The 23,779-nt window shown below is 46.6% G+C and overlaps 2 protein-coding genes across 4 annotated transcripts in view; both read left to right on the top strand.

Annotated features, from left to right (window-relative positions):
- The first annotated feature begins 1,359 nt into the window (after positions 1-1,359).
- PHPT1 (phosphohistidine phosphatase 1) lies at positions 1,360-5,517 on the top strand. The gene is made up of 4 exons (XM_066580151.1): positions 1,360-1,551; positions 2,257-2,384; positions 4,547-4,673; positions 5,180-5,517. Exons 1-3 carry the CDS (start codon positions 1,404-1,406, stop codon positions 4,637-4,639), a joined length of 369 nt encoding a protein of 122 aa, XP_066436248.1. The 5' UTR covers positions 1,360-1,403; the 3' UTR covers positions 4,640-4,673; positions 5,180-5,517.
- Positions 5,518-14,572: 9,055 nt separating this feature from the next.
- Positions 14,573-23,779, top strand: part of MAMDC4 (MAM domain containing 4) — a 46,268-nt gene continuing 37,061 nt past the window's right edge. Inside the window, exons 1-6 of one of the 3 annotated variants that reach the window (XM_066580147.1) lie at positions 14,573-16,418; positions 17,742-17,840; positions 19,222-19,395; positions 19,593-19,718; positions 21,256-21,398; positions 21,480-21,564. In XM_066580147.1, the coding sequence (XP_066436244.1) occupies positions 16,280-16,418; positions 17,742-17,840; positions 19,222-19,395; positions 19,593-19,718; positions 21,256-21,398; positions 21,480-21,564 (766 nt within the window). In that variant the 5' untranslated portion in view covers positions 14,573-16,279. Of the gene's footprint in view, positions 16,419-17,741; positions 17,841-19,221; positions 19,396-19,592; positions 19,719-21,255; positions 21,399-21,479; positions 21,565-23,779 lie in introns of those variants that run through there. The other 2 variants (XM_066580148.1, XM_066580149.1) reach the window with 2 other exon arrangements.

Raw genomic sequence — 23,779 nt, 5'->3', positions numbered from 1 at the left:
CACTACAGTAAGAACAGAGCTGTCTGCTTCCTGCAGAAATGAGTGCAGCGCATGCCCAGTAACAGACCCCCACCGAGGGCCAGTGCACTTATGAACAACCCCTTTTAACAGGGCCAGGCCTGTGAAGAGGCGAGTGTCTGCAGAGACTGAACAGGGGTCTGTATTAGTTTAGGGGAATAGTTTGTGGGTCTTTATTTTTTCAGGGGGTCTCTATTACGGTAGCTAGGGGGTCTAGGAAGACATCTGTTAGCTATGGGGAGACCGGTCCCGGGTCTTTGTTTAGGGGGTCTAGGATCTGTATTAGCTAAGGGGAGGCCGGTCTCGGGTCTTTGTTTAGGGGGTCTAGGATCTGTATTAGCTAAGGGGCAGACCGGTCTCGGGTCTGTATTAGCTAAGGGGCAGACCGGTCTCGGGTCTTTGTTTAGGGGGTCTAGATTCTGTATTCAAAGGGTTAATATTGATTAGCTTTACTCAGAATAGGACAACAATAGTTGATCGTGGGGGTCTGCCGTTTGGGATCCCTGCCGAACAACCAATCGGCTGCCCTGCTGTTAGGACTCCTGCACACCGGAGATAGAAATATCGCCACGAGAAAAAAAAGAGTCTTTTTTTCCGTGATTTTTGAGCGCCGACGCTGCTTTTTCACGCTTAAGGGCTCCTGCCCACGGCCGGATATTTGCTGCAGAATCCGCGGCGGGGGTCCGAACCGCGGATCCGCAGCAATTGGTGCCTATAGCATGCTATGGGGAATTGATTCTTCCTCACTTGTGGAAACCAACTGCGGTTTCTGCAAGCGTTAGAAAAATCGCAGCACGCTCCATTTTTCCACGAATTCCACGCGGACAGCTTCCAGTGAAGTCGATGGAAGCCATCCGATCTGCGACCCATCCACAATGTAAATGCGGAAAGGTCGCAGATTCCATGGGAAAAGCAGGAGCTTCAAAAGAAAAAAATCTGTACTGTGCGATGTGCGATGGCGAGCCGTGCGGACCATCCGCGGTACACACTGAAGACACCAGTACGCGCAGACTCTGCTGCTGGCAGGGACGGTTTCCGGCTCGCTAACGCACATTTGCAGTACAGAGGGTTTTTTCCCCAGCGAGGGAGGGGTTAAAAAATAATTTTGGCAGCTAAAGAAGAACCACAGGGATTTAAAACCAGCACGTGGGTGACATCACCTTGCAAACACTCCGGTCATTAAGGGGTTAACAGCAGCTCTGCCTCTTCTCACTATTGCGCATGCTCCACACTCACCGAGACCTCGTGTCCATGGTAACACTGTCAGAGGAAGTGACGTCAGGACGAATGCTTCTCCGCTCGGTCAGTGTTCTGGATTCTCATTGGCCAAACAACACGGGAGGGCGGGATGATATCTGATTGGCTCCTGGTCCACACGGCAAAAGATGGCGGAGGCCGGTCTGCAGCGGATCCAGGTGGTGGATATAGACCCTGACGGGGTGTTCAAGTACGTGCTGATCCGGGTCAGCCTGCGGGAAGGCTCGGACGAGTACAAGGACATCGTGAGGGGATACAGCTGGGCGGAGTATCACGGTGAGAGCCCCGCCCCCAGCAGATGTTACGTCACCCCCTGTACGAGCGGCTTACGTCACCCTTAACCCTTTAATGACTAGCCACTTTTTGAGGGGGGGGGGATAAAAATACGTTACGGAGGTCAGACGTTGAATTATGTTAAAAAGGTGTTTTATTTCTTCAAGCAGATCTTCGTTTAATATATAACGTTGTGGCGGTGATTATACAGCCCCCCCCCCCCCCGAGCGCCGCCCGCCGTTCTTGCTGCACGCTGAATGCCAGGAAAACAGACTTTAAATAATGGCGCAGTTGTTTTTTTTTTCTATTTTGCCCCACTCATAACTTTTAAAAGACTTTTCTGGTACTCGGGTTTTCGGGTTCGTTCACTCGGGGCGAAAATGCTGCTGAATTTCCACTACACAGCATTTCTGCATTAGAGTCCGAATCGCCAGCGGGGCGGGACCTGGCTAAATATCAGATGATTTCAGCTCCAAACTCCTCGTGCCGCCAGCGCAGCCTCTACTGAGCGCAACGCCGCTGGTCAGGTGGTGCCACTTCTGCGTCCCCCCCACCAGCTGTGCGGCGCTACTCCTGTTCCGATCGTCTCCACCGCTCTCTACCGCTGCAGCCTGACACCGGCCGAAGTAATACAACAACTGGCTGCAGAGGTCACTCACCTGTCTTCTTTTTCTTGCCCTCAAGGCTGACATTCGCTTTTCTTTCCAGCTGATATCTATGACAAGGTGGCTGCAGAGATCGAGAAGGACCGCGTTTACGACTGCGAGTGTCTGGGAGGCGGCCGAATCAACCACTCCAGCGGCAGCAAGAAAATTCACATTTATGGCTACTCAGTGGTAATCCATCCCTGCTAACCCATCTGCCATCCCCGATCTTCGCAGGGTACAAGCCTCACTGCAGTGACCACCCTACATCACGTATTCTGTATTATACTCCAGAGCTGCACTCACTATTCTGCTGGTGGAGTCACTGAGTACAAACATGACTTATCCTGTACTGATCCTGAGTTACATCCAGTATTATACCCCAGAGCTGCACTCACTATTCTGCTGGTGGAGTCACTGTGTACATACATTACTTATCCTGTACTGATCCTGAGTTACATCCTGTATTATACTCCAGAGCTGCACTCACTATTCTGCTGGTTGAGTCACTGTGTACATACATTACTTATCCTGTACTGATCCTGAGTTACATGCAGTATTATACTCCAGAGCTGCACTCACTATTCTGCTGGTGGAGTCACTGTGTACATACATTACTTATCCTGTACTGATCCTGAGTTACATCCAGTATTATACCCCAGAGCTGCACTCACTATTCTGCTGGTGGAGTCACTGTGTACATACATTACTTATCCTGTACTGCTCCTGAGTTACATCCTGTATTATACTCCAGAGCTGCACTCACTATTCTGCTGGTGGAGTCACTGTGTACATACATTACTTATCCTGTACTGATCCTGAGTTACATCCTGTATTATACTCCAGAGCTGCGCTCACTATTCTGCTGGTGGAGTCACTGTATACATACATTACTTATCCTGTACTGACCCTGAGTTACATTCTGTATTATACCCCAGAGCTGCACTCACTATTCTGCTGGTGGAGTCACTGTGTACATACATTACTTATCCTGTACTGATCCTGAGTTACATCCTATATTATACCCCAGAGCTGCACTCACTATTCTGCTGGTGGAGTCACTGTGTACATACATTACTTATCCTGTACTGATCCTGAGTTACATCCAGTATTATACCCCAGAGCTGCACTCACTATTCTGCTGGTGGAGTCACTGTGTACATACATTACTTATCCTGTACTGCTCCTGAGTTACATCCTGTATTATACCCCAGAGCTGCACTCATTATTCTGCTGGTGGAGTCACTATGTACATACATTACTTATCCTGTACTGACCCGGAGTTACATCCTGTATTATACTCCAGAGCTGCGCTCACTATTCTGCTGGTGGAGTCACTGTGTACATACATTACTTATCCTGTACTGACCCTGAGTTACATCCTGTATTATACTCCAGAGCTGCACTCACTATTCTGCTGGTGGAGTCACTGTGTACATACATTACTTATCCTGTACTGACCCTGAGTTACATCCTGTATTATACTCCAGAGCTGCACTCACTATTCTGCTGGTGGAGTCACTGTGTACATACATTACTTATCCTGTACTGACCCTGAGTTACATCCTGTATTATACTCCAGAGCTGCGCTCACTATTCTGCTGGTGGAGTCACTGTGTACATACATTACTTATCCTGTACTGATCCTGAGTTACATGCAGTATTATACTCCAGAGCTGCACTCACTATTCTGCTGGTGGAGTCACTGTGTACATACATTACTTATCCTGTACTGATCCTGAGTTACATGCAGTATTATACTCCAGAGCTGCACTCACTATTCTGCTGGTGGAGTCACTGTGTACATACATTACTTATCCTGTACTGATCCTGAGTTACATGCAGTATTATACTCCAGAGCTGCACTCACTATTCTGCTGGTGGAGTCACTGTGTACATACATTACTTATCCTGTACTGATCCTGAGTTACATGCAGTATTATACTCCAGAGCTGCACTCACTATTCTGCTGGTGGAGTCACTGTGTACATACATTACTTATCCTGTACTGATCCTGAGTTACATGCAGTATTATACTCCAGAGCTGCACTCACTATTCTGCTGGTGGAGTCACTGTGTACATACATTACTTATCCTGTACTGATCCTGAGTTACATCCTGTATTATACTCCAGAGCTGCACTCACTATTCTGCTGGTGGAGTCACTGTGTACATACATTACTTATCCTGTACTGATCCTGAGTTACATCCTGTATTATACTCCAGAGCTGCACTCACTATTCTGTTGGTGGAGCCGCTTCTCTCAGCCGCAGCGGTCCCAGTGGTCACTAGTACGGCTGCTGCATGTGTTCCTCCACTGCTCACTGCTCTCTCTTCTTCCTGTTACTCCACAGGGTTTTGGCCGGGCCCGGCACGCCGCGACCATGGAGCTGATCAAGACAAAGTACCCGGACTGCGAGGTCACCTGGTCGGATGAGGGATACTAGGGAGAGCGTGCAGCAACCGAACCGACGCCATTAAAGGGGTTGTCCCGCGCCGAAACGGGTTTTTTTTTTTTTCAACCCCCCCCCCCGTTCGGCGCGAGACAACCCCGATGCAGGGAGGTAAAGAAAGCTCACCGGAGCGCTTACCTTAATCCCCGCGCTCCGGTGACTTCTCTACTCACCGCTGAAGATGGCCTCTTCCTCCGTGGACCGCAGCTCTTCTGTGCGGTCCACTGCCGATTCCAGCCTCCTGATTGGCTGGAATCGGCACGTGACGGGGCGGAGCTACACGGAGCTACACGGAGCCCCATAGAAGACTGCAGAAGACCCGGACTGCGCAAGCGCGGCTAATTTGGCCATCGGAGGCCAAAAATTAGTCGGCTCCATGGAGACGAGGACGCCAGCAACGGAGCAGGTAAGTAAAAAACTTTTTATAACTTCTGTATGGCTCATAATTAATGCACAATGTACATTACAAAGTGCATTATTATGGCAATACAGAAGTGTATAGACCCACTTGCTGCCTCGGGACATCTCCTTTAATAGACCTGGGAGCCACAAACCTGCTGCTCCAGCTTGTGTCCACCAGAGGGCAGCATTGTACTAACAAGCAAGACTGCGGTGTGAGTACAGCAGGTGCCCATGGAGCCGTGCGGTGTGATGGATCAGTGCAGCGCCTCCTGCTGACCACATCATAAAGACTACGCTGATAAAGTGTTTTTTTTTTCAGTGACGTTACCAACACAATCACCACTCGCCCCACCAAGAGGCAGCTGTTACCTGCAGTGTGTTCCCTGTGGTGCCCCCTACAGGCAGTTCCATGCCTGCCGTTTGCCTGTTACTGAATCCTATGTAAATAAATGAACCTGCTCGTGACGCCACATCAGACCTGTCGTTACTAATGCGGGAATTAGAGGGTGACTCTGCTCATGGCTGGAAGCCTAATCTAAGGCCTGCAGGCGGAATGTGGCCGCGACGCGGTCCGGACGCAGAAGGACTAATGTCCGCTTTTCCTTCGGGCTGCGGCCAGTACTTGGCAGAATGGGTGATGCTGGCACAGGGAGCCGGGGCCATCTTGGGTTCTGAGCTGCGGTGCCCCTCCGCACCGCTGTGTTCAGCAGCTCCCAGGTGGCGGCTCATATATATGCGGCGAATACGTACACATTGCGTGTAGTCGCTGCTCGTTTACGCCTCCCACTGACTAGAATGGGTATTTTTGGTCTGTAATACAATTCTTTTTTTTTTTTTTTTCCTGCGTGTAGAATCCATAAACGCGTCTCTGAGTGCCCCCACGCCAATCAGTGTGGTGTAAGCTGTCCGTATTATACACCCCTACTGCGGAGCGTAAATCCGCCCACGTGAATGAGCCTTTATAAATGGAGCCGCACAAATCACAACACACTAATAGCGAACAGCGTGATATCTGTGCGCATTTCTCGGTCCGGTTTTGCGCTCGCCCGCGTGCAGGTAGAATTTGGCACATTTTTTTTCCTGCCCTATCACGTCTACCGTCTGCACTTACCTGCTGGCCGCGTTCGCGTGGTTTTTCTGCAACTGAAAAAAAATGCGCACCGTTTGAGGCTCCGCCGCAGATCGCACCTCATTAATTTGAACTCTGTTGGAATCTGCTGCGGATCCGACAACATCTTACGAATGTTCTTTGTTTTAGTTGTGGTAAATCCGCAGGAAATCATGCGGTCGGACCGGAGGCGCTCAGAGTCCCGCTGGTTTGTAGGGAGCAGTGCATTGTGGGAGCTCCGGTGACGGGCCACATTTGATGTAGATTCCGCGTCACAAGCGTCTCGTTCATTTGAGTGTGAATTCGCGCTGCAGTTTATTTCGTACAGATTTAAAATCCTCATCACTAAAGAAAAACCGTGGTGACGGCGCGCCGCTCGTTGGCGCAGGATCTCCGAACGTGGATCGGCGCCATTGCGTTAGGCTAATCGCGTTCAGAGGGATTTAAAGTGGTTGTCCAGGACTTTCTATTGGTCCCTAGGATTGGTCATCGGTGATGGTCTGCTGCTTGGGATCCTTGTCGGTCAGCTGATCCCCACTCCCCGCGGTCAGTATGGACAGCGCTGGAAGCAGTTAGCGCTGTCCATTGCGCAGCAGCCGAGGTTGGTATTGCAGTTCCATTTGAATTCAGTGCAATACCAGCTCGGAGCGCCATCTGCTCCCTGCGCTGCCCGCACTGACAGCGAGACAGCCGAGAACAGTGGACAGCGGTAATCCCAAGCAGTGGCCTCCACGGAGCATCTGCTGACGACCTACCATGTGTCCCGGTTACCCCTAGTGGACGTCCCGGAGAAACCCTTTAAATGCGAGGATTTCTGCTGCGGGTTTCCATTATCACGCACTTTGACCGCGCATCTGACCGTGCGCCTTAAAGGGGACCTGTCGCCTGCCTGCAGCCTCACAGACTAGGTTCTAGTGCTGGTATGGGACATGTCAGGGAGCCGGGGGGAAGTGATAGCGTATATCGGCCGGGTGTGAAAACCTGACTGATATACACCTGTCTGAATAAGCCCTAATGTGGAGGACTACTTGTCGGATGCCTTTACACTCATGGGGATTTAGATCCGCAGCCGCCCTTCAAAGTGTGAAATCTGCTGCAGCGAAAAGACATAAAATCCACAATAAATGGTACAAAAATTGTTGCACATCCGCCGTACAAGATGTGCTGCAGATCCGCCCACAACCCGCTGTGAATGTCCCTCATTGTACATCACACGCTGCAGCCATGCGGAGGATGTTCCACAGCGACATCTGCTGCTACCGGCGCAGCGGGGAGCCCTTCTCAACAAACCGCATCCCAAATTAGATTGCGGGTTACCATTCGATTGCCATGGCCTTCTGAAAGTCCCCAGGGCTGCCACAGGAGATCGCGGTATAATGCAATACTATGGTATTGCATCATACTGCAGGAGCGCTCACACCATCGCAGGTTCATACAAAAGGTAATACAATTTTAACAAAACCCCTTTTGCTATATTTATGTTAAACAAAACCCCCATATTTGGTGTTGTTGCATCCATAAACGTTTGAGTAATAACGTATTATTTATCTCGCCCGCGAACATCAGGAAAAAAGGAACAGAACGGCGCTGCTTTTGGTCATCAGGTCTCCCCTGAAAAAATGTAACAAAAAGCAATCCTAAAGTTACGCTCCAAAATAGTAACTATAGAGACTCCAGGCCGCCCGCGCAGAACAGGCCTCACGCAACTGGGGCGGTGGAAAATAAAAAATGGCGCTCAGAAGACGCTGAAGGAAATTGTGTCATTTTCTCCAAAGATATTTTATTCTTTCGAAAAGTACAGCAAATAAAACTACATAAATTTGGCATCGCAGTAACCGTGCCGATCCGCGGAATAAAGCTGTCTCTGCTGCAGTGTGTGCGCCATAGAAGCAAGACCCCCCCCCCTCCCCCCAAGGATGGCAGAATTTAGCGTTTTTTTTCCATTTCACTCCACTTGATGAAGAAGAAAAAAAGGGCCGTGTTATAGGGCGTCAGAAGCGCAAAACCCCCTTTTTCAAATTTTTTTTTTTCCTATAAAAAAGTCACATATTTGGTATCGCCATGTACGGGAATGTCCGAAGTATGGAAATATTACATTATTTATTTATTTCCCATGGTAAAAAAATGTTTAACTCAATTCCAGATTAATTTTTTTGTAGAATCTTAAAAAGTAACCAAAAAGAAGTCTGCGGCCCACAATGCCCCCCACAAACCCCCAAGTCTTCACACTGCCCAATGAGCCACTGTGAATGCTGTAAAAACGAACCTCACTCCCCCCCCCCCCCCCCACCCAAAAAAAGTAGCATAATTGCATATTTTCATTTCTTCCCTCTTAAAAATGTGTTTTTAAGGTTTTTGGTGCGTAAAAAGGTACCAATAAAAAATACAACTCCCGAAAAACAACCAAGCCCCTGCCAGCGGCGTCACTGGGAAAATATAAAAACGACTACGGCTCTTAGAAGGCGGGGATGAAAAACGGAAGGAAAAAAACGCCAGCTCTGTTGTCCTGAAGGGGTTAAGATCCCTGCAAAATATCCAAAGCAAGCCTCATTACTGAAGACTTGGAAATGTTTGCAATTAAATGCTGAAGATGATCTCGGCGCCGTCCAGTCCTCCGCCTCCTCCGTGCTCTTGGCGCTGTGCGGTGGCAAAGGGCAGGATTTGGCGCGCAGCTCTGGTTCTCCGCCTTTAGACCTCATTGCCTCCATCATTTACGCTGTGAGCCCCTCGCGGTGAAGAGTCTGCAGTGATATCACTCTGTATTATGTCAGTGTCGGCGCGCCGCCGTGCCGCGTTGATCCTTGCCTGGTAGGAAATCTCCCGTTGCCTTTCTGGACCGTGAAGCCGGAGATGGCGCTATGCCAAGGAGCAGCGGATGTCAGAAGGAGACTGCAGGGAAGGGAGATGAATGTCACATTCTATGGGTTTATAGCAATGTATGAGCACCGCCGCGCCATTTACATTCGGGGGCGCCGATCTCGAGGTCGGTGGGGGACCCCCAGAGATCAGACATTTATCTCCTATCCTGTGCATAAGGGGTACATAGCTCTAAATGAAAACTTCATTTGGGGTGCGTTCACACATTCGGAAACGCTGCGGATCTGTTGTGGAACTTCCGCAGTGGATCCGCAGGTTCGATGTGCAGTGACGGCAGCGTTACAATCTGCAGCGTGTTTTTTTTCCTCTCCCCGTGAACAGGGTTTTCTTTCATCCTGTTTCACTTTGATAGTAGACTGTTGTGACTCAGGACTCTTTCACACGACCGACGGCGATTTTGCAGCTGTGTTCCCGCAATTTTGTAGCGTCAGTGATGCGTTTTTCTTGTGAAAAATTGTTTATTGCTTTGCTGCTGTCAGTGATAAAATTGCGTGATTTTATTGTGAGGTTAAGCCCTCCTCCTAGAATAAGCCCTAGCTGCATCCCAAGAAAGAAAAAATTAATAAATACTTAACTAGCAGGCTCGGGCTGGGTCCTCCCGCAGCGGGGCGTCATGTAGTCCTCATTCACCCACAGAAAATCACTTCCTGGTTGCGGGATTCAAAAATCCCGCCTCCAGGAAGCAATGACTTTGATTGGTTCATCCAGCGCTACTCAGCCAATCAATGCTGCGCTCGATTAACTAATCCAAGGGGTGTGATTGGTTCATCCATCTCTGCATTGATTGGCTGAGCAGAGATTGAAGAACGAATCAATGCAGAGATGGATGAACCAATCACACCCCTCGGATTAGTTCATCGAGCGCAGCATTGATTGGCTGAACAGAGTTTGAAGAACCAATCGTGGTGGAAGAGGGTTTTAGGATTTGGCAAATCAATGCCACGTCTCAACAAATTAATCCCGCCTCCACAACGTGATTGGCTGAGCAGAGTTTGAAGAACCAATCAATGCAGACGTTGTCTCCAAAAGAAAACCCCAATGTGATCAAACAGTCATGTGCTTCCAAATGGTAGCTATAGAAACTACAGGACATCCTGCAAAGCAACAAGCCCTCCCAAAGCCTATTAGCAGAAAGATAAAAAGGTTCTGGCGGTCAGAAGTGTCCGGTGGTCGAAAATATAGTATTTTTTAAAAGCAATGGAGGGGGAAAAAAGTGAAATAAATGTGTTGCTGTAATCGTACCGACCGACAGAATACAGTCATCGTGTCATCTTTGTTTGCGCCCCTAGACCTCTTTTGATGTACCCCATGATCCTATTTGCCTTGGCAGCAGCTGCCTGACACCGGTTGCTGCAGTTAGGCTTACAGTTAACTAAAACCCCCAAGTCCTTCTCCATGTCATTGTTCCCCAGTGGTTTCCCATTTGGTGTGTAATGGTGACATGTATTTCCTGCCCGTGTGCAGAGCCGCACATTTATCAGCGTTACACCTCATCTGCTCGATCCCCAATTTATCCAGATCTGTATGCACCCGCATTCTGTCCTCTTGTGTTAATTGTTTTACGTAGTTTTGTATCATCTGCAAACATTATTTTACTGTACAATCCTACCAGGTAATTAATAAATATATGAAACAAAATAGGGCTCAATGCTGCCCCCTGTGGTACCCCACTGATAACAGTGAACAAATCAGAGTATAAACCATTTATAACCCCCCTCTGCTTTCTATCACTGACCAGTTACTTACCCACTTACACACATTTCTCATTTTATATACCAACCTTTTTTGTGGCATAGTATCAATCACTTTGAAAAGTCCAGATACACGAGATCCAATGACTCTCTCTGGTCCAGTCTAGAACATTTCGCTTATGTCAAACCAACCTGATCAGCTTCTAAGAGCAGGTATCTCTCATAAACCCATGCTATTACAGCTATTTTCCTTGAGGTCCTCCAGGATGGCATCTTTTAGAAACCCTTCAAATATTTTACCCATGATAGAAGTCAGACTTACTGGTCTGTAGTTTCCAGGTTCACTTTTCGACCCCTTTCTGCATATCGGCACCACATTGGCTATGCACCAATCCAGTGGAACAGACCCTGTAACTATAGAGTCTTTAAAAATAAGAAACAAGAGTCTATCACATTACTTAATTACCTTAGACCACGTGGGTATATGCCATCGGGACCCGGTAATTCGTGTATTTTAACTCCTTAGTGACCATCCATATGTGTTTTCACATCCTGGGTCTCTGGACTTTAATCTACAGGGTCATAACAACACACCAGCCCTGTAGACTAAAGCCCCGGGGTCCATGCGTGTGACAGCTCCCTGCTATTGGCTACCGGAGGTACCATGGCATAAAGTTTAAACAAAAGTTAGTTTCATCTCTCCTCCCAGATCGGATCCGTTAGAAGAAATAAAATTACTCACCTCTGGCTTCCTTGATGTCCTGCGGCGATCTGGTACTACAGGGACCTGTCACTGGCTTCTGCGTATGCGCGCCACTCACATCATGTCGAGTGCATGCGCAGAATGCTGGACAGCCCGTGAAATTTTAAATCTCCTTGGTAGCCAGAAGCAAGGAGACATCACCGGGGGCTGCAGTCCCCAGTCACGTGATCGCTGTTATCCAATGGACAACAGTGAGCATGTAAAACATAAAAAGGTTTTTAAAAGAGTTAAAATTTCACCTCACGATCCGTGAGAAGAGATGAAATCATTTACCCAAGGCCCACAATGGGATTTTTATCCGCGGACCTTTCTCCAACTTCTGCGCATGCACCCGTCAGCAAATTGGTGGACAGATGTGCAGAAGCCGAAGATTCTCTGGGAAATTTAAGCCGAGAGCCTCCACATTTAACCCCTGACGCGATCCTCCTCCATGGACCTCTTCCAGCTTCTGTGCATGCACCCACTGGCAAGATGACGGACGCGAGCGCAGGAGCTGGGGAGGGCTTAGGTCATTTAAAATCTCCTTGGCCCGAGGGCCTGGAGCAATGACCGGTGGCCTTGTTTTGTTCCTCAAAATTTTAACAATTAATGTGAAATTTATACGTCTCCTAAATAGTTAAGAAAAACTAAAGTTTTTCATATGTGCTTCCAGAATAAAGTAAACAGATGAACATATATATCTCATCAAAAATTTGTACAGTATGTTTGCACATATTTGACATATTACAGTTGAAAATGTGGAAAAAAATGATAATTTTCAAAAACCTTTTCCCAATTTTAGCGCTTTTAATAAACATACACAAATTATATCGGTCTATTTTTACCACTTAATGAAGTACAATATGTGGCAAAAAAAACAATGTCAGAATCACTTAGATATGCAAAACCTTTACGGAGCTATTTTATGTTAAAGTGATACTTGTCAGATTTCCAAAATTTGGCTTACGTCACTAAAGGGTTAATCTTTTTAAGGTGGTCTGCACTTCTTCCTGGGTCAGACTGGAAACTTTTAGTGGAGAGTTTACTTTATCACTCTGCATCTCATCTGACAGTTCATTTTTCGTAGTGAATATACTGGAGAAAAAAACTATATAACAGACTTGCTTTCTCCTCATCACACTATATAATTTTTCCCTCATTACTTTTTAAAGGGGCCAACACTTTCCATTTTAGTCTGATTGCTATGTATATAACAAAAGGCTTCTATTTCTTGATTCAATGTATAAATTCCTGCTTATTGCACTGACACCACATTGCCAGTTAATGCAGCCAGTGCACTTGGGTGAATGACCCCCGAGTCTTGCTGGTCGATAAGGGTGGGGTTTGGATTCTAGAATGTCCTGTAACCAGCTGATAGAGTACTTTATGGCTTAATAGCTGCGATCAGCAGAGTTTGGTGCTAAGGTCAGATGTGATGTGCACAGTATCAGTCATTATCTGTTTCACAAGCCAGTCACGGCGCCGCGCTGCATGCGCATATTTGACATATAAAAACATCAGCCACGCATTTACTTCCTGATAATGGATGTTTCCCTCCATTGCTGCAGCGGCTGCCTATACAACTATGCAGACTGCGCTCTGGACTGACACATTGCACCAAACTATCAGCACAACAGGTGTGCTGCTGATGTATTTACCCTACAGATCATTGTGTAGACTGGATGCAACTAGTAAAGGGTTTTGTGAGACCCCAAAAATGTAAATGGATGCCAGGATCAGCATAAAGTAAGAAAATTGCTCATCTGTTTGCTCGTGCGCCATAGTGATGATGTGACTGCTGAGGTCAGTGATTCACTTGGTGAATTGAAACAAAGTTTTGGTCCGGTGTCGCTGGTAGAGTCAAATGTGATCCTTCTCAGCAAGAGAAACCACGTAATCTTGTAGATATGAGACCTTTTAATGGCTAACAAAAATACATGATGTTACAGCGAGCTTGCGAACCAACGCAGGGTTCTGCTTCAGGCTTAAATGGAATAGATCTGAAGAGGCATGGATATTTATACACACATCATACATACTTATGACAAGGCACAGACATGGATGGGATTGGTTCGCACTTAAAAGGAATTCTGCAACAGAAACAAACATCTTTAAATAGTCACTGATAAAGATGGAGGTTTTATGGTCTCTGAATTAGTGTTAGGGGGTCACCAGGCCAGAGTGTTATCTGTGCTATAGATTTCTCATACTTCCCATTGCATGAATCCTTGTGAACAATTTAGCCCTCTATTGAAAGTGTAAAAAGTTGTTATAAATTTATATTCCAAAATTTTGCTATCGCTTTGTGACTTGGAACTGCCCTTCAGTATTATAACTTTCGAATCTTCTCTGTTGTGTCTGTGATTGGAACAATGCTCGGCCGCAGGTAATTCTGTCTTTCTCTCTTTAATCGTGTAGCGATGAGATCTCATTCTCACTTTCAGTTTTTGTTCTGTTTCCCCAACATAAAGACCCCCAACAGGATATTTACTGCAGCGGATCAGGTACACAACATCAGACGTGGAACATGTGAATGTCCCGGGATCTTGTAGTCCTGCTGTGTGTTGGGGATCCGTATCCTGTCCGTGGTCCGTACATGTCAGCAGGTCTTACAGCTCCTTACATTACAGGGATCTTATAGTCCTGCTGTCTGTTGGGGTTATGTATCCTGTCGGCGGTCCGTACATGTCAGCAGGTCTTACAGCTCCTTACATTACAGGGATCTTATAGTCCTGCTGTGTGTTGGGGTTATGTATCCTGTCGGCGGTCCGTACATGTCAGCAGGTCTTACAGCTCCTTACATTACAGGGATCTTATAGTCCTGCTGTGTGTTGGGGTTATGTATCCTGTCTGCGGTCCGTACATGTCAGCAGGTCTTACAGCTCCTTACATTACAGGGATCTTATAGTCCTGCTGTGTGTTGGGGTTATGTATCCTGTCCGCGGTCCGTACATGTCAGCAGGTCTTACAGCTCCTTACATTACAGGGATCTTATAGTCCTGCTGTGTGTTGGGGTTATGTATCCTGTCCGCGGTCCGTACATGTCAGCAGGTCTTACAGCTCCTTACATTACAGGGATCTTATAGTCCTGCTGTGTGTTGGGGTTATGTATCCTGTCTGTGGTCCGTACATGTCAGCAGGTCTTGCAGTTCCTCACATTACAGAGATAAGCTCCCCTTTTGTGTGTCGGAGGACAATGCACTCCTGATTATAAAGCTCCTCAGACTTGGAGGTTGCCTGTAACACAGAAGCGGAGGGTCCGGGAATATGGTGGTCAGACGGTTATCCTTGTGTAGGTATGATGGAGTTTATTTGCAGTTTTCCTTAGTACCTCCAGCTGTGGATTGTAGGTCACTACTAGAGGCACACAACAGTTTCTTTCCTTCTTTGTGTATCGGAGTAGTTGATTCCTGGGTATCCTGGGGGCTCTGGTGATTCCTGGGTATCCTGGTGGCTCTGGTGATTCCTGGGTATCCGGGTGGCTCTGGTGATTTCTGGGTATCCTTGTGACTCTGGTGATTCCTGGGTATCCTGGTGGCTCTGGTGATTCCTGGGTATCCTGGGGGCTCTGGTGATTCCTGGGTATCCTTGTGACTCTGGTGATTCCTGGGTATCCTGGTGGCTCTGGTGATTTCTGCCTATTCTGGTGGCTCTGGTGATTCCTGGGTATCCTTGTGACTCTGGTGATTCCTGGGTATCCTTGTGACTCTGGTGATTCCTGGGTATCCTGGTGGCTCTGGTGATTTCTGCCTATTCTGGTGGCTCTGGTGATTCCTGGGTATCCTTGTGACTCTGGTGATTTCTGGGTATCCTGGTGGCTCTGGTGATTTCTGCCTATTCTGGTGGCTCTGGTAATTTGGTCATCAGTTGAGGTGGGATGGTCGCCCTGATTTATAAATGTCCCTTTAAGATGGTATAGATGTTTCTCTGTCTGTTGGGTTGGAGCAGATCTGGGTGTATCTGATGGCCTGGCTGTAGACAATGAACTTTTTAATGTGTTTGGGATGTAAACTGTCCCATCTGAGGTATGTGGGCCGATCAATTGGTTTCCGGTGCAGGGATGATGTATTGAGTTGGTGAATTGGGCATGCCATCTTTGAAGCATCGGAAACAATGACCAGAATAGAGCGTCAGCGGGAGTATAGAGTAACGCCGGAAAGCAAACTGTCACCATCTCAGAGAGCAGCACAAGGGAGTGACCGTCATAGTGATTGCAGTGACATGTCTGCTGTGGGGATCTGTGCAGGAGTTTTGGAGAAACTTGCTTTTTATTAGTAACAGTGCCTCCATAGAGGACTACTTAAGGTATTCCTGGATATTCATGAGCTGCAGGCAGCTACACCCTCAGCCATTGACTGACAGCTTTTTTTCTCTGGTATCTACGACCGACCGGTTGTCCTGTGTAAAAGGTCCCCAACCTGTGACATCATAGAGTGAATCATGTGACCTGCTGGAGTGCGCAGTGCTCCCGATCCATCTGATGACGTCACGAGCTGCTTGTCCTGTTGTTGGCCATGATACAGACCGGGATGCGGCACACTGCGATATAGTTTTTTTCTATTCTTCACATGGGGCCATCGGTCTAGGTCTGCGCTATTATTTGCTTCAGTCTGTGGCGTAAACTTTACCAAACCTGTTGGTTTGCAGAGGGGCCCAATAAAAATCAATGGGCTTTTAGCACCACATATTACGCGGGGCGTACGCTAAGGCGTGAGCCAGTCTGTGTTTTCAAACGGTGCAATGCTGCAAGCAAACGGGAACGTTTTTTCTTGCTCCTGCTTTCTTCCCCTTTTGTGGCGGTGTCTGCAGGTCTCATGTCCTGCGCTCCTCCAGGGGTGAAAGTCCACTTCGCTTCTCCTGAGAGATCCCCGCCGCTGTCTTCAGAGTTCTCTCGGGATTATATCATGTGGAGCGTCGACATCTCTCTGCTCTTTCTCGTCTTTTTCGGCTCCGGTAAGTGCTGGCGATTGGATCTGCCTGGCTTTGAAGGGTTAATTGTCTCATTAACTCTCGTGGTGACGCTTGCAGATGACAATATTGTTCTGGAGGACTACAACTCTCAGGCTACCCAGCTCTGTTAGGATTTGCAGTACTTTGAAAGCTTCATTGCTCGTTCTAATCGCCCTCCTGACATACTGGGACTTGTAGTCCCCAAGGAGTTGAGCAGTCACTGATTACATGCTGCCAATGCAGGGGGACGTGTATCTCCATAATGGATGTGCCACTTTATTACTGACCCCGTGTAGCAGCACGTTGGACCTCCTCAGAACCGCAGCAATTAATGGCGGAGATTCCACTCGGTGATGAAGTGGTTCTGCAGGAATACCGGCCCCTGCGGACAGGAAGCTTCTTGTAGTTGCCGCAGATTAGATGGCGGTGCTGACATGTTCTGACAGCTGACAGGAAGGGGTCAGCGATTCATGCTGCTTGCGCCAAATTCTGACCTCCCATCAGCAACAGAAATCTGCATCCCTCCGACCAGGGGATGTTTCTCCGCTGCTCAGTGATACAAGTTTTGTGCTCTTTTGCCCGCTGGAGTCTCGTCTTCCTGTTTCTCTTACACACGATGGCGCTGGAACTGTTCGTCTGCTATTATAGCCCATCCGTGCGGAGGAACGGCGGGTTGTGCGTTCGGACACGTTAGTCATAGCACCAGCGTTGTTTTCCGTCGACTGTGCAGCCTGTTGGTCAGAGCGATTCCTGACATCCTCCTCCGACCCCTTTCAGTGATGAGTTGTTTCCGTCCACAGGATCCCCTTTTGCTGGGTGTTTTCCTTAATCGCGCCATTCTATGTAAACTCTTCACTCTCTAACACGGAAAAAAAAAACGCGATTGGCAGTGAGGCCCCGGCTAGTCTAGCACTGATGACCGGCCTCGTTGGAAGTCGCTCCGATCGCTGGATTTTCCCATCTAATGTGGATTCACACTGAAACTGATCCGCGGAAAACTTGTCACGTGATTTTATGCTCTGCGGTCACGGGGGAAATGTCCATAGCGGGGAGCGCCAATCGTGAGAGGGCCAGGGCTCTAATAAAGTTCAGTGTATATTGGCCTGAAGCATAGCTGGGATCCAGTGATGTGTTTAGGCGGGCGTACAATATTTGTTCCGTACCGTCATACTTGTTGTATGTTGGACTCCCTCATAGCCACTCTTTCATATACATGAATGGGGCGATAAGTGGCAACCGGGCATGTCTGTCAACGCTGATTCTTGGGAGATACAGGGTTAAACGGCTTTTACTGTGCTCATTGATTCGCATCTTTTGTCTCCCCAGCTCTTCGCTCATCCTCCTCCTCGTCGTATGACGGCCCCGCAGAGAAGCGCTGTAACTTTATATGTGACTGCTGGGACTGCGCCGATGAGCGCGACTGCGGTGAGTCATCACACCTCATCAATGGCGGCTGTTCCAAACAGAAATAATTAGATCTACAGAAAAATGCTGCATGCAGCAGGGGAATCGCGCGCACATAATGGGGGCTCGATCTCTAACTGATTTTGTTGCCATCCCTCTTCCTTGTGGTTAAATAGTACCGGATATCGCCACTAGATGTCACCGTGTAAGGGTGTTGCTGATGAGACAGTTCCAGGAATGTCCTCTAGAGGGCTCTGTGGTAGTGCATCTGGTAGTTAAAGGGGTTGTCCCGCGGCAGCAAGTGGGGTCATACACTTCTGTATGGCCATATTAATGCACTTTGTAATGTACATTGTGCATTAATTATGAGCCATACAGAAGTTATAAGAAGTTTTTCACTTACCTGCTCTGTTGCTGGCGTCCTCGTTCCCATGTAGCCGACTAATTTTCGCCGTCTAATGGCCAAATTAGACGCGCTTGCGCAGTCCGGGTCTTCTTATCTTCTCAATGGGGCTCAGTGTAGCTCCGCCCCGTCACGTGCCGATTCCAGCCAATCAGGAGGCTGGAATCGGCAATGGACCGCACAGAAGCCCTGCGGTCCATGGAGGGAGAAGATGCCGGCGGCCATCTTCACCGGGTAAGTAAGAAGTCACCGGAGCGCGGGGATTCAGGTAAGCGCTGTCCGGTGATGTTTTTTAACCCCTGCATCGGGGTTGTCTCGCGCCGAACGGGGGCGGGGGGGGGGGGGGAGGGTTGAAATAAAAAAAAAACGTTTCGGCGCGGGACAACCCCTTTAAGGTAGTGAAGTGTCTGCTAAGAGTTGCGGGCGTGCCACTCACGCCTGCTGGTGAGCCCGGTCAGAGAAGGAGCTAGAAGTCGTAGAGCTCCTGTGAGACTGCATACCCAGTCTAAAAAGAGACCGACAAAGTGATAGTAAATAGACTTTAAACCGCAGATGTGATGTTAAGGCATTAGGCCAGTTTAGCGAGGGACATAGGATGTACAGCGAGTGGTCAGCCGGCCAGGTTTTGCGTCATATTCCAGTGAGTATAGTTTTCAAATACAATGAAACTGGCAGAGAGTTCCAGAAGTCCGATGGTCTAGTGTCTTCATGAGTGACACCAACCGTCTTAGGTAGAGAAGATGGTGATCCTAAATGGTGATTAATCCCCTAGTATTACTGCTTGCTGTCAGTGAAGGGAATCGGAGATCCATGTACGCCAAGCAGTGCGCTGTTCTCTTTAAGTCTGCCGGGCCATTCGCAGGTGCTGCAACGGCTTAAGTGACGCCTTTGTAACAGGACGTTGCGGCACGCAGGTTCCGGGCCCCTCAGGCTTTGGTTTAGGGTGGAGTGTGAATACTATTATCCTTTATGCCGTCTGATGGTCGTCTCTTTCTCCAGGTTATCACCGCTATTCTCCGGCTTTGGGGAGACCCCTCAGCTGTGACTTTGAACATGACGATTGTGGATGGAAAGACATCAGCACTTCTGACTACCGATGGGTGAGAGACAGGCGGAGCTCCGCTATGGGGCGGTCACGACCCCACGCTGACCACACACTGGGGAACCGATGGGGTAAATCTCTCATACAGTTTGCTTCTGGTCCGTTATTAGAACATTTCCCTAAAAAAAAGTAGATATTGCCCAATTTTCGTAAAATCTTTAATTGTAAATCTGCCTAGTTCCTCAGTTATAACCAGCTTTACTGCAATCACCAGCAGACTTGCCATTCTGGAAGCCAGAAAAGATGGGTGACTATTTCTTCCTCACAGGTTGGTTCATGATGGCGGAAGGTCGAAGTGGTAAATCAGCTGCATTCGCGCGACTGCAGTCACCCGTCGTTAGAGATGCCGCTGCTACTTGTGAAATCCACATCTACTATCACATGTATTCTGCAGGTAGGTGCAGCACCTGAGAGGAGGGCTTACCGTTGCAGGGGCGACCACGAGAAAACTACGATGGTTGTCGTGGGTGGCTCTATGATCTCTCCCAATAGCGGCGTCTGCATATCCCAGCTCGGCCACACGCAATGCAAACAAAGCAGGCAAAAAATGAATAACGTTGATACTTGTCCTTAAAGGGGTTGTCCCGCGCCTAAAGAGAAAATTTTTTTCCCCAGTCCCCCATTACCTGTAAAGGAATACTGCTGCCAGGTGTTATTAAAAAAAAAAATTCCCTTACCTGAATCCCTGTTCAGCAACTTAAAAAAATCTTCTTTCCAAGATGGCTGCCGCTGGCCTTCTCCCACGATGCACTGCGGGTCTTCTCCCATGGTGCACCGTGGATGTTCTTCTGCTGTCTGCGCTCCACTGCCGATTCCAGCCACCTCATTGGCTGATCGGCACCATGTGACGAGGGCGGAGCTACGCGATGACGCTGAGAAGGGGGAGAAGCCAGGACGTAGCTCGTGAGCCCGGACCATCCAGAAGAGGATTTCTCTCTGCGCAAGCGCGACTGTTGCGGCGACCAGAGGAGAAGTTTGGTCGTCGCCATGGAGACGGGGACGCCAGCACCGGGAGGGGGTAAGTATATAACTTCTGTATGGCCAATATTTAATGCACGATGTATATTACAAAGTGCATTAATATGGCCATACAGAAGTGTATAACTGCACTTGCTTCTGCGGGACAACCCCTTTAACGATCTTGTCACGTGACGCCAGTACCTCTTCATGAGAGGTGGATCGTTCGGTGTAAAATAAGAGAGTCCACAGCCAAGAGAATAGTTTTCATAAACCGCAGGTACACGCTTTGCCTTTACTCACATTTGACAGGGTTTTGGATTTTCAAAGTGCACATACATTGACATTTTTAGGCACATCACTTTGGGTAGACTTCTTTTCTTCACATGCGGTTTCACACACACTTATTAGAAGTCCCCTTCCTTCCCGTTATTGAGACTTCTTCAGTCCTAGTTATCTGATTGGACGGTCCCCGGGCACACTCCCAGTGGCAGTGGAAGCAGTTGCTCTGAGCTTCGGTCCCAAGAGGGAATACATCTTACGGCAAGTGAGACAGGCCCGCGGCTCTGCACAGATGGAACCAATAGCTTCCCGCAGACATGTCCTCCTCCACCGACTACATTCTCGAACTTTCCTGCTCTCTCCTAAAACTCCTCCCCGAAGTTACTCTGGTCCTCCCACTACATCGCTCATGCAGTTAAAGGGACACAGACCCACACTAACACATACAAACATGCAAAGGACAGATTACATCAGACATACAAGTTTAAGACACCCCAACTTTGGGCCACTACTTAGATTCAGTTCATTAAATGAAAGGATTCCTGAACCACCCGATGACTTTATTCTCTTGGATGCGTCATCCTGCAGCTTTAAGTCTCGTTGATTACCTATTAAACCTATTTTTTCTATTTTAAATATCTTTATTTACAATTAGTCGTCAAAAACCTAAAATTATATTTCCAACCTCTTAGATTCTCCTGAGGTGAACGGGACTCTCTCGGTGCATCTGGCAGACAGTACCCAGACGTATACCTTGTGGGAGAGCAAGCAGAGCAGCGCAAAGTTATGGAGGCGAGTGGTCGTATTCACCGGCAGGATCCCTGGAGAGTTCCAGGTTAAACGTCCCCTCACATCACATCTGACAAATATGCTGCTTATGTGTGCGATGTAGTTTTAACGTGTGCGTGTTCTCTAGGTCTTCATAACTGCCTCTCGGGGTGCTCTTAGTCAGGGAGACTTTGCTGTGGATGATCTGGAGTTTCGTCACTGCAGCCTTCAAGGTACGGTGTGACTCAAATTATATGGTGCTCCATCTGCGCCATTTTTTTTATAGTAGCATAGAAATAAAAGGATAAAGATCAATATATTACACCCCCCCATGTGCAAGAATATAACTACTATAATATAACTACTATGATACTACTCCTATGTACAAGAATATAACTACTATGATATAACTATTATAATACTGTCCGCTATGTATAAGAGTATAACTTCTATAATACTGCCCCCTATGTACAAGAATATAACTACTATAATACTGTCCTCCTATGTACAAGAATATAACTACTATAATACTGCCCCCTATGTACAAGAATATAACTACTATCATACTGCCCCTATGTACAAGAATATAACTACTATAATACTGCCCCCTATGTACATGAATATAACTACTATAATACTACTCCTATGTACAAGAATATAACTACTATAATATAACTATTATAATACTGTCCCCTATGTATAAGAGTATAACTTCTATAATACTGCCCCCTATGTACAAGAATATAACTACTATAATACTGCCCCCTATGTACAAGAATATAACTACTATAATACTGCTCCTATGTACAAGAATATAACTACTATAATACTGCCCCCTATGTACAAGAATATAACTGCTATAATACTGCCTCCTATGTACAAGAATATAACTACTATAATACTGCCCCCTATGTACAAGAATATAACTACTATAATACTGCTTCCCTATGTACAAGAATATAACTACTATAATACTGCCTCCTATGTACAAGAATATAACTACTATAATACTGCCCCCTATGTACAAGAATATAACTACTATAATACTGCCCCCTATGTACAAGAATATAACTACTATAATACTGCCCCCTGTGTACAAGAATATAACTTCTATAATACTGCCTCCTATGTACAAGAATATAACTACTATAATACTGCCCCCTATGTACAAGAATATAACTACTATAATACTGCCCCCTATGTACAAGAATATAACTACTATAATACTGCCCCCTATGTACAAGAATATAACTACTATAATACTGCCCCCTATGTACAAGAATATAACTACTATAATACTGCCCCCTATGTACAAGAATATAACTACTATAATACTGCCCCCTATGTACAAGAATATAACTACTATAATACTGCCTCCTTTGTACAAGAATATAACGACTATAATACTGCCCCCTATGTACAAGAATATAACTACTATAATACTGCCTCCTATGTACAAGAATATAACTACTATAATACTGCCTCCTATGTTCAAGAATATAACTACTATAATACTGCCCCCTTTGTACAAGAATATAACTACTATAATACTGCTCCCTTTGTACAAGAATATAACTACTATAATACTGCCTCCTATGTACAAGAATATAAATACTATAATACTGCCCCCCTATGTACAAGAATATAACTACTGTAATACTGCCTCCTATGTACAAGAATATAACTACTATAATACTGCCTCCTATGTACAAGAATATAACTACTATAATACTGCTCCCTATGTACAAGAAAATAACTACTATAATACTGCTCCCTATGTACAAGAATATAACTACTATAATAGTGCTCCCTATGTACAAGAATATAAATACTATAATACTGCCCCCTATGTACAAGAATATAACTACTATAATACTGCCCCCTATGTACAAGAATATAACTACTATAATACTGGCCCCTATGTACAAGAATATAACTACTATAATACTGCCCCCTATGTACAAGAATATAACTACGATAATACTGCTCTCCTATGTACAAGAATATAACTACTATAATACTGCCCCCTATGTACAAGAATATAACTACTATAATACTGGCCCCTATGTACAAGAATATGACTACTATAATACTGCCCCCTATGTACAAGAATATAACTACTATAATACTGCCCCCTATGTACAAAAATATAACTACTATAATAGTGCTCCTATGTACAAGAATATAACTACTATAATACTGCTCCTACGTACAAGAATATAACTACTATAATACTGCCCCTATGTACAAGAATATAACTACTATAATACTGCCCCCCTATGTACAAGAATATAACTACTATAATACTGCCCCCCTATGTACAAGAATATAACTACTATAATACTGCCCCCCTATGTACAAGAATATAACTACGATAATACTGCTCTCCTAGGTACAAGAATATAACTACTATAATACTGCCCTCTTATGCACAAGAATATAACTACT

The sequence above is a fragment of the Eleutherodactylus coqui genome, chromosome 10 (genome assembly GCF_035609145.1).
Source record: "Eleutherodactylus coqui strain aEleCoq1 chromosome 10, aEleCoq1.hap1, whole genome shotgun sequence".
NCBI lineage: Eukaryota > Metazoa > Chordata > Amphibia > Anura > Eleutherodactylidae > Eleutherodactylus > Eleutherodactylus coqui.
Note: the sequence above shows the minus strand (reverse complement) of the source record. Positions and strands in the feature narration are given on the sequence as shown.